This window comes from Polypterus senegalus, chromosome 1 (genome assembly GCF_016835505.1).
Source record: "Polypterus senegalus isolate Bchr_013 chromosome 1, ASM1683550v1, whole genome shotgun sequence".
NCBI classification, from domain to species: domain Eukaryota; kingdom Metazoa; phylum Chordata; class Cladistia; order Polypteriformes; family Polypteridae; genus Polypterus; species Polypterus senegalus.
In genome coordinates this window covers 69237279-69249424 of record NC_053154.1, presented here as the reverse complement: position 1 = coordinate 69249424, position 12146 = coordinate 69237279, and the positions used below count along the sequence as shown (strand labels likewise).

The 12146-nt window shown below is 36.2% G+C and overlaps 1 protein-coding gene across 6 annotated transcripts in view; it reads right to left on the bottom strand.

Moving 5' to 3' along the window:
* Positions 1-12146, bottom strand: part of pogzb (pogo transposable element derived with ZNF domain b) — a 187406-nt gene that overhangs the window by 6301 nt on the left and 168959 nt on the right. For all 6 annotated transcript variants that reach the window (XM_039750228.1, XM_039750237.1, XM_039750266.1 and 3 more), the window contains 2 exons: positions 11301-11325; positions 3376-3414 (listed from right to left, as the gene is read on the bottom strand). In XM_039750228.1, coding sequence (XP_039606162.1) covers positions 3376-3414; positions 11301-11325 — 64 coding nt within the window. The remainder of the gene's footprint in view (positions 1-3375; positions 3415-11300; positions 11326-12146) is intronic.

Below are 12146 nucleotides of genomic sequence, written 5' to 3'. Positions count from 1 at the left end.
GAAAACCTGCTCCAGAGCGCTCTTGACCTCAGACTGGGGCGATGGTTTAACTTTTAGCAGGACAACGACCCTAAGCACACAGCCAAGATATCAAAGGAGTGGCATCAGGACAACTCTGTGAATGTCCTTGAGTGGCCCAGCCAAAGCCCAGACTTGAATCCGATTGAACATCTCTGGAGAGATCTTAAAATGGCTGTGCACAGACACTTCCCATCCAACCTGATGGAGCTTGAGAGGTGCTGCAAAGAGGAATGGGCGAAACTGGCCAAGGATAGGTGTGCCAAGCTTGTGGCATCATATTCAAAAAGACTTGAGGCTGTAATTGCTGCCAAAGGTGCATCGACAAAGTATTGAGCAAAGGCTGTGAATACTTATGTGCATGTGATTTCTCAGTTTTTTTATTTTTAATAAATTTGGAAAAACCACAAGTAAACTTTTTTCACATTGTCATTATGGAGTATTGTGTGTAGAATTCTGAGGAAAAAAATTAATTGAATCCATTTTGGAATAAGGCTGTAAGAAAACAAAATGTGGAAAAAGTGATGTGCTGTGAATACTTTCCTGATGCAGTGTAATCTCAATTACTGGTATACATTCAGTCTGAATCAGACATTACAATTAACACTAGAATTCCTGAAGCCTACGAAAAAAGTCATAATCCCAGGCCACCTTAAATTCCCTCACACTTTCTCATCAACATCTCTGTTTTACAAATGTGTCGATTGGCACTGGCAGCAAACAGACTGCTCACTCTCCCCCCCACGGAGGCAGCTAAAGTCAGTAAAGGGTTTGGAATTGTATAGGGTGAATAATATATCGTTATTTGTAATACATACATTTCATGTGTGTTCCTTGTCTGCAACAATCTCGGTAAATGTAGGATGACAGGGAATGCGAGGCAAGAAATGTTGAACACATAACTAAAACAGAAACTTTTTGTATGTTATAGTAATAATGACAAAATGTTGACATGAAGTGTAAAATGTGTGAAGGCTGTTTCACAAAAGGTACAAGTATAAGAAAACAGTGCACTTTTATTCAATAATATAACCAAAGAAGAAGTAATGGTATTAGGGGACGATGCTGACACGTCCACATGGCTCGTGCAGAGGTAAGGACTGCTGTTTCATAATCAAGAGATTGCAGTTCTGATTCCAGGTCCTTCCTGCATTTACTGTTTTGAGTAGTGAGCTGCTCTTATTGGTACTATTATAGAATAAAAACATCTATTTAATTTAAGTCTCTAACAGCCAATGTAAATTTATGGTATTTGTAAAGGTTAGTGTTTTTTTTTATTATTATTCAGTTTGTTTCTTTTAGTTACGTTCATACTCCCTCCGATTTGACACTGTTAGCTTTCAAATAAAGATGTGCTATAACAGAGGTGAACTCAGATGAGGGGTTAACATCGGAGAAAAAGAAAAGAAGCCCTCCCTGCAAGAAACATCCAGTCACATATAAGAACAATGCAGTTGCACCAGGCATAAAAGCAAAAGATGGCACCATTTCGATACAGCAAGAGGTTCGGCATCACCCTGCCAGTGAATCTTCCACACATGTCCTTCAACGAAACAACAGGGCCTACACAAGATGCCAAGGTATCGTGCAAAGTTCTGTTTGCGATAATGTTTTTTGATGGTCTTTATATTAAAAAAACAAACAAAAAAAAAAAGTATATTTTACTTATATAAAAGCCACATCACAAGTTGTTTACCTATATTTATTCACTTATCTTCCTACAGTGTAAAGTCACAGGTAGACTGCAGAGCTTCCTGTATTTGAGTGACATATGCATGCTGACAAAGCACATGTGCAATCCCACTCCTTATTTAGGAAAAGATCCCAGTTTTCTCACGGGAGAAAGACTTTCCGAAACTTGGTCATAAAGCTTATAGAACAGTTTCTTTACAAAGGCAGAATCGTAACAACAGACAACTTCTTCACGCCACTTTTGCTGGATAACAGACTGCTGCACCACAACAAAACTCTGCTTGGCAACATAAATAAAGTGTGACAGTAGCTTCCGCCTGCAGCTATAGACACTTAAATACGTGAGCAATGGAACCAAGAATGCAGACAGACTTCTTCTTGGGAACATACACCGTCAGCATGGCACTGCCAGATCTAAACATTAGCATGAAGAATTGCTCACGTGAAATGTATGTATTGCAAATAATGACTCTATACAATTCCAAACACCTCACTGCCAGATAAAGAGACTTTAGCATCTGAATTGACTTTAGCTGCCTCTGTGGGGGGGATGAGTGAGCAGGCTGCCTGCTGCCAGTGCCAATTGACACATTTGCAAAAGAAAGACACTGATGAGGAGGTGCAAGGGAATTTAACACTAGAATTACCAGAGCCTACGAAAAAACTCATAAATCCGTCCCATCTTAAATCGCTTCTTAAAATCGTTCACAGCTCTCCACCAGCGTCTTTTGTCATCTAAATGTGCTGATAAAAATCAGGCTGCAGAGCAGCCGGCTATTCCATCCCCCCACCGACTTAGAAATTGCGCAAACTTCTCCCAGCTCATGCCTTGATTGATTTTCTGGGAGTGAAGTGGAGTTTTAGAGTGGAAATAATAGATCGTTGTTTGGAACACACACATTTCATGTCTGTTCCGTTTCTACAGTAATCTGTGTAAACACATTGTTAAAACAGAAACGTTTTTTATATTCTACTAGTAGATGACAAAATGTAGGCATAAACTATATAATGTATATAAGTAAGTAAAATAGAACCAGATATAAAGAAACTAATATCTGTCAAACAAGCACAAGTATCACATTAATTCATTTTGTTAATCATATTTTAATCAATAATTATACTGTTAAATTATGTGACAATAACTTAAATAAGTGTATAGCTTTGACTTCCAATTTATACATAAGACATATTTTTGTTGGTGGTACACATTTTTGAAATGGTTGCGAACCACTCCTCTAATACTAAATTTTCTTCTCAAATCTCATACCATGCAATTTATTCATAAGACCACATAAAAGTCTTATTATTGGGTGTTTTTGTGTATCCATGTATGATTCTTCAAGACAAAATCTCAATGCATCTAACATTACACTAGACACAATATATATTATATATTATACATATCATGTATACATGCACACACACAACCACTTTTGTTTAGTGAGCATATAGTCATAGACTTGAGGGATTTCCATTGAAAAAACACTTATTTTTCTTTTTCTTCTTCTATCAAGGCAGTTTTGTTTGTAAAAGTTGAAAACACATAAGGGAGGACCCAACTATGGAATATGCAAAATGACTCCATGAATGTACCTTTTCACTTACAAAAATGCTGGTCAGAAATTTTAAGAGTAACAGGTCATAGTACAATTAGTCAAAAAGTACCTTAGGGCAAGGTCCTGCTGGTGGTTTTCTGTATTTTCCCTGAAGTTCGATGAGTAACAGAAAAAAAACACAGAGAAAGAAAAAAAATGAATACTCCAGTTTCAACAATTATGTCTGTAAAATAAAGTAGACTCATGCTAACAATGAGTACCAATTTTTAATGTGGCATAGCAGTGTCAAGAATGGAGTGGAGCCCTCCCATCTGGTTGGATAAATTGATGGATGGATAAATAGTACTTCATTTGTCCCAAAGAAAAATGTAGCTTTTAGAGAAGCTCAAAAAATATAGATATATTAAAACAAACAACAAGCCCTGTCAAACACATACAAAAATGACTAAATAAATAAAAGAAAAAGCCAACAGAACAGCACTCACAGTGAGGCATTATAAAGGTGTATTGCCATAGGTAGTATGGAGCCCCATTAGCATATCCTGACTCACCTGGTAGTAGAACATGTAAAGGATGTCACTACTCACTTTAAATAACTGCAGTCTCGGTCCCTGAATAATGATTGTGAGTAGAGGCTCTTTGGTTTTTTCTGATATTAATGACCAAGAAATAAAGTTCTCCAACTGACTCCTACACTCTGTCCCATCACCCTTGTTTGTGTATCCTATTAGTGCAGAATGACCTGAGAATTTCTGCAGGTGGCATGAACTACTGCTATATTTATAGCCCGAGGTAAGGTATATAAGGTGTACAGAAAAGAAAACAGGACTGCTTTTTGCTGTACTCCAGTGTTGCTCTCGTCCACATCTGAGGCACAGTCCTTGAGCCTTATAAGCTGTGGTCTGTTAGACAGTCCATTATCCAGAACACCATAATCAGGAATACAAAGTCCACATTGCAAGTTGCAAACCACTGTTAGATGCAAAACCATGATAGCCAGATTACAGTTTGTGAAAAAGTACCTTCACAGTTCTGGAAAAAGGTCATATGGACAGACAAGACAAAAATGAACCTGTATCAGAATTATGACAAGAGCAAAGTGGGGAGATTAAAAGGAATTGCCCAAGATCCAAAACAATTCACCAAACATACTGCTAAGGCAACACAGGAGTTTTTCAAAGATAAAAATTAGAAAATTTATGGTACAGTAATCCCTCGCTATATCACGCTTCGACTTTAGCGGCTTCACTCTATCGCGGATTTTAAACGTAAGCATATCTAAATATATATCACGGATTTTTCGCTGGTTCGCAGATTTCTGCGGACAATGGGTTTTTTAATTTATGGTACATGCTTCCTCCGTTTGTTTGCCCTGTTGATTTCATACAAGGGACGCTATTGGCAGGGCTGTGGAGTCGGAGTCGGAGACAATTTTTGGTACCTGGAGTCGGAGTCGGCAAAAAGTTAACCGACTCCGACTCCTAATAAATTTAAATGGGAATTAAAAAAGTAAGTTGAAATGTTCCAATTCACAAACAGTCATAATGAACTACTTCTCTGCTGTAAGAATAAAGCCCAATGCATGCAGTGCATAATGTTACCACAAAACGAACATGTCAAGTAACCATGAAGCATGCTTTTCATTGACTGTATGCGTCACTATATGGGATGTATTGCACAAGTAAGGTACGGCACCACTTTCCATTGTGTCGTGTTCCACTGTTACAGGGAACTGTGAACCTAGCCTAAAGCCCACTGATTTTAGATTGCATTTAAAGGGAACCCGAGGTCAGAGGAATATGGAGGCTGCCATATTTATTTCCTTTCCTTTAACTATAACTGTATTCCAAGTTTAATATAGGTTTTCCAGATATTGTTTTTAGTTCATATAGTTAAGCTTTTTTTTGTTTTAAAAGTTAAAACTACCAAAGAATGTGGTTTGTATTTTTGAACCAATACATTTCCTGTTCCTGATTTTTATGCCTGCTATTACTATCCAGACACTTGTTTAAAAAAATAAATAAATAAACAAAACCTTGTTTTCATTGTGTTTGTCTTTAATCTGGCATTATAGTAGAGTGTTGGCTTCCTAGCCAGTAGTTCTGTGGTGAAATGACATGTATGTTGCCTTCCTTTCCTTCAATGGATGTAGAAAATACATTAGCATAGTATATACATACAGAGGAGTCAGAGTCGGGGAGTCGGAAGATTTAGAAACTGAGGAGTCGGAGTCGGAGCATTTATCTACCGACTCCACAGCCCTGGCTATTGGCGGATGGCTTAGAAGCTACCCAATCAGAGCATGTATTACATATTAACTAAAACTCCTCAATGATATAAGATATGCTTCCCGCACAGTGCTGGATTGTTTGCTTTTCTCTCTCTCTCAGCCTCTCTGACATTCTCTGCGCCTGACGGAGGGGGTGTGAGCAGAGGGGCTGTTTGACAGAGGCTGTTTGCTTAGAAGATACGGACGCTCCTCTAAAAAATGCCGCTTTAACGCAGTGCTTCGGTATACTTAAAAGCCCAAAAGCGCGTATTGATTTTTTGATTGTTTGCTTTTCTGTCAAGCGCTCTCACTCTCTGACATTCTTTGCTCCTGACATGCATTCTTTGAAGAGGAAGATATGTTTGCATTCTTTTAATTGTGAGAAAGAACTGTCATCTCTGTCTTGTCATGGAGCACAGTTTAAACTTTTGACTAAAGGGTGTTATTTCATGTCTAGAGGGCTCTAATGTGGGAGAGTTTATAAGGGCTTAAAATATATAAAAATAACCATAACATATGGTTTCTACTTTGCGGATTTTCATCTATCTATTTTCTGGAACGCAACCCCCGCGATCGAGGAGGGATTACTGTACTTGTAAAACTTTTTTTTTTTTTTTTTCAAGTTTTATTCTCTCAGTCACGGTCACGCTCTACCCCCATTTTCTGACCCTAACTTAAATTTACACCTGATCTGACGTTTTTTGTTTTCAAATAATATTGCATTAGTGCGATGATGTTTTCTGATTGGTACTATTCAGGTCATAAAATGATTTTTCCAAAATGTCACATATATTTTTCTCTTTCTTTTTTGCCCGATGCTGCATTGACAACATGCCCCAGAAGGTGTCCGCTTATTCAGTGCGAGCAGGAGCACGCAGGTGGCCGGTTGCCGAGTGCTACAACATACTGGACCTGGTGACGATCAACACATATTTACTGTGCAAAGCATACACAGGGGCCACTGAGAAAAGAAGAGTGCTCTTTATTCACCTTGCAGAGGAACTTCATCGTCGCTTCTTACAAGAAAAGGCGATAGAAAAAGAAAGAGGATGCAATATCGACAAGCTTCTGTTCCAAGACAGCCGCTACCCCAAGGAAAGCAAACTCAGTCAGTGTCAGGTGCCCCTTCAATGTAATAGGAACCACAGCATAGAAAGAAATGTGTACATTACAACAGGTACACATATCGTTAAAGTAGAAAGGACGGTCCTTGGGTTTGTGGGAACTGTTAACATTTGAATTTGATGATTGTATATAGCACAGAACTGATATCTCTGTACTCTTTCTTCCTCTGCACGTCCTGGAGTACAAAAGAACACACCACCATGCACCAAAATGTGGAGATTGGGCAAGATCGGGGGGATTGAAATAAAAAAAAAACACGGTCACTGATTACAACTGCATGAAGATATGCAAATGAATATGAATAATGTTACATCAGTACCACAATGTTTTCTGAAGTGTACTATACAGGTCATAAAATGAATTATTCCAAATATCATATACTGTATACATATGTCTCTGTTTATTGTCACTACGGCTTTGACATCATGGACCATAAGGTGCATACTAATTACACACCGCTGCTGATGGGACAGCCATGTATTCCAAATGTCAGGTCCAGCTAAATTACTTGGTTTGAAAATCGGGCCAAACTAAAATTATAATTAAATAGTCCTGCATTAGAGGCTTGGCAGAGCATCACCAAAGAAGATCCTTATTACCTGGTGATTTTTATGAATCACAGTTTTTAAGCAGTCACTGCATGCTGGGATATGCAATAAAGTACAAAATATGACTGCTTTAATATTCTTACCATTGCTATGTCGCAAACATTATTGTGCCCTGAAATGGGGGAACCATGTATATAAAAATGGTTCAACTTTTAAGTGGTATGATTGAAATGTATCCAAATACCCTTAAATTAAAGTCTGTGATGTGCACTTTAATAACGTCTGAATTGTTTAATTTGTAATTTTAAACTGTGGCGCAGAGCGGTAAGTCAAGGAAAAATGTGTCTTTGTCCCAAACATAATGGAGGGCACTGCAGGTTCACAGATTCCTTCAAGTGCCAGTAAAAACAAAAGCAATTTGGAGTAATCAAATTCTTCTTCATCACAGCATTTCTGTATTGAGAGTTTTTCTTCATGACAATGTCTTAAGAAACAGTGGTCAATGAATGCTTTGAAAAACTTAACAGTAAAAATACACACACACCAGGGGCCTCATGTATAAACGGTGCGTACACCCATTTCCACGGTCAAATAGCAATGTACAAAAACTAAACTTGACGTAAAGCCACAACATTTTCACGCTAGGTCAATGCCTTGTGTACGGTCAGATTTGCAAACTGGCAGCACCCTGCGTCAAAGCAGTGCTACTGTTCCAGTCCGGTTTTTTTTTTAGATTAATTAACCGCATATCATTTATTAGTTTAAAGCATCTGATTGTAATCAGCTTATAACCATATAACGGTGATTAACCACTTATGCTTTCTTATTGTACTGTATATTTTTCACTGTTTTTATCCTATTATTATTATTGTTGTTATTTTACCATTTTATAGGAAAATAAGTTTATGGAGGATTTGCATATTGAATCTCATTGTACCATAAAATAACAATATGAATATGAATTCAATTGAAAGCGCATATTTACACATGATGACTGACTTCTAAGTTGATTTAGATTTCCAGGTGCTATATTCATGCAGCTCTTGATATCATTTTATAGATGAAATGCATTAAAGTATATATATATATATATATATATATATATATATATATATATATATTACACAGATACATTTTAAACTTCATTTAAATAATGCATATCGTTAATGATTATGCGATGACTCTGTGGGCAGCGATAGATAGATAGATAGATAGATAGATAGATAGATAGATAGATAGATAGATAGATAGATAGATAGATAGATAGATAGATAGATAGATAGATAGATAGATAGATAGATAGATAGATAGATAGATAGATAGATAGATAGATAGATAGATAGATAGATAGATAGATAGATAGATAGATAGATAGATAGATAGATAGATCTGGCACCCTGTTCAGGGATTGTTTCTGCCTCGCGCTGTATACTTGCTGGGGCTGTGCGACCCTGGATGGATAGATGGATGGAACAATTAAACATGTGCTATGAAGATATTTCAATGTTCCTTAAAAGTTTTGAAGAATTGGTGCTCTAAGCTTACAGATTAACATTTATTGAAGAGCTGATTTTTTTGGCGACTGGTTATCTGGAGAAAGAAAAGGAGGGATAAGAATCGGGGGTTAGCACGTTTGAAAAAGACAGTATTACTGCAATAAATTATTTCACTGAGGGTCGTGCACGGGGCAGCAAGAATCTTGCGGGAGGCAGGAACGATCTCTGGAAGGGGCACCAGCTCGTCGCTACCACTGCGCCAACATGCCTCAATGTATTATACATTACATGCTTTAATTTCTATCATCATGAAAATTATATCAAGTATACATCTTAGTGGTTAAATTGTTCAGAGAGCTGTAACATCATGAATGTAATGTATTCCGTGTTCTGTCGGCGTAAGAGAAAGCCCGTTTATGAAGCACATACTGATTCACACACCCAAGAGTACAAAGAATACGAACCATTTAATGTGCTACTTTAGTTGGGATGGGATTTGAGAAACTATTAAATTAAACGATTTTAAGATATAAGTTTATGGCCTTCTACTTTAATGACAAAATAAACTATGTGATTAAAGTGGAAATTTAAACCTTTTTTTTTACGCTGTGTTCCAGTTTTTTTTCTTTTCTCTGTACCCTAATACACAATATAACACTCAGACGGTGGGTTACAACTTGCATTTTCACAACAACTTTGACATCATTTATTATATATTATTTATTTGGGGCACTGTGCGACTTTCTGAACTTGAACTTTCGAGTTTCTCCGCCACTCGATCAACTTCCTTTTGTTGTTTATATCATTGCTTAAACCGACAAATAGCATTTTTTCCTTGCCTCTACTTGGTATTCGCTGAAATTCTTCTTTTTCCCCATGCTTTTGCCATTGTCTTTTCACAGAACGCAAAACATATGGGGCTATTTATAACGATTTGCATATTTAAAGAGAAGTAATTCTGGGAGGAGTCGGGGGGGAGCGACAGGTGCATGCACGAGCGTTACTTTTTACGCTGACCAAGATTTATGGAGTGGAAGAACGTGGAAGTTGGCGTACGCACAGATTTATGCATCTGAATTTTTTTGTGCGTACACACACATTTCCGCTTTTGTCCGTACACGATTGTTTTAGTGTGAATTCTATGCACAGTATTATGCATGAGGCCCCATATCTCAACCTAATTAAACATTTACGGGAAATTCTAGATCAGCAATTAAAACAGTGTTTTTCACTATCATCTTCAAAAGCAACAAATGATAATATGGCCCACGGCAGATATCTTATTGCATCTCTCCAATACATTTCCAGAGATTTAGTCTATATATATCAATGTGTACTGGATATTTAGCTTCTTGGTTGAGCACAGCATCCTTAAGATAATTCAAGTATGTGCTCTATCAGTAACTTGTAACCTAATTGCTAATAATTAGGATAAACTGTTCATGTTAGAAACAATTACCTGTGTTTAAAAAATGGAAAAATGATCCATGTAAACAAATCAATGGCAGTAAAGATTCCAAAAGAATAATGTAACATGTTTTTTAGTTTGGCAAAACAGAACATTTTGTTTAATTCTTGAATCAAGGATGATAAATGTGGTAAACAGGAGGTCTAGTTTCAATAAAATTAAATGGCACAAACCAATTTAATAAATGCTAAAATGAAAACCAAAATCCTTTGTTGTTTATTATGATGAGTATACACGCATAATAACTTCATAAAAAGTTCTAGTTACCTAGAAATGAAGAACCCAATCTACTTTAGACTGACAATAACTTAAAATAGCTTTTACAGGAAACTAAATGCTTATTCTAAGTATGAAACCTGCTTAAGTCTGACAAGTCAAGGACCTGTACACACCTCAATAAATGTAGTGTAAAAGAGCAAGTGAATACATTTCAATGAATATTCCCAAATGCAGATGAACCAGCTCATGGTATAAATACCTTTATACATTTATAGAAATACAATAAACAATACATATTTTAACAAGCTTTTAATTACTAAATGTTTGTCTTTTCTTTTCTAGTGTTACATTTACCTAATGTAGCTATTGTTGCCTAAAACCCAAAACATTTTCATCAGTAACCTAAAAACTATATGGAAAATGATCACTATTTGTTATATAATTATTTTTAATATATATGTAAAGTGAAATTAAAAATATTTTTGACTAATTTCACATTAAATATATTCAAAAGCTTAAAAACTATTAAATTGAAATGTATGTCTGTGTACTTTTTAATAATTGTGAATAACCATCATGATAGCATAAGCAATTTTTTCTTGAAAAAAAATTCTAATGGAAAACAAACTAATTTTTAGCTCACATGCATTTATTGAGACAGATACTAAACATCTTCCTCTACGCTTAAAGAAACATTATATCCTATATTCTATAAAAGTGACTAGAAAAAGATCCAGAGATGTTAGCATAATTCAATTTCTTGCACAAATGCCATTACTTCTACCTCATTTCATCCATTGATGAAAGGGCCTACTGGTTATCTTTGTTTCTTTAAGAAACTCCTATAAGAACACCACAAAACATTTTAAAGAAAATTTCAAAAAGATTATAATACATCTAAAACTTTACCTCTGCTTGGTAGCACCTCTGGATCCTGCAAAAAAAGAAAAGAAACATAGGTCAATATTTGAAATAAAGAGTTTTATACAGTATGGATTTCTTGAAAAAGTATAACAATTCATTGAAGACTTTCCTCAAATCCATCATTAAACAATAACTTCAGAAATCACTTTCTAGTAAAAAAGAGAAAAGAAAGAATCAATGAGTATATTTTATAAAGAGTAGACATGTGATTTACATTCTAACAGAAAGGCAGATCCATTAGGTATGGACTAAAAGAATGTTCTTCCTTGCAGCTTACTAGAAACAGGGCTTTAATGCCACATCTCCAGCACACCAGCAGATATGTGGATGTTGAGATAACAAGGACATTTGTGGACAATCCTATCCGATACAAATGTCTTTTAATTGCCTATTCTATGTTCCTATAATTCCAAAAAGACAATGTCCATTTAACAAGAAAACATTAATTTTGGCTACAAATCAGTTTCCATGCTTTTTCAACAAGTGGACGGTGCAAGCCATATGTAATTCTTACAAAATCAGGCAAGGAACCAGCCCTAGATAGGGTGCCAGTACATTGGTGAGGACACTCATGCACACATGCAAACTTCCTTGCACAGAGCCAATCTGAAGAATAAGCAATGAATAATTAATTGACATGCAATTTTTTTAGACAAAACCCCGGAACACATGAATACATGAAATCTGGAACTGAGAGGCAAAAACTATTTCACATTTTCCCTCTAAACATCAACTCACTTGTAAAATATGATATGCATGCAACATGCAGTTACTGTAAGCATCTGGAATTAAAGCTCTTCCACAGAGCTTTTGCTTTTCAGTAAACAAATA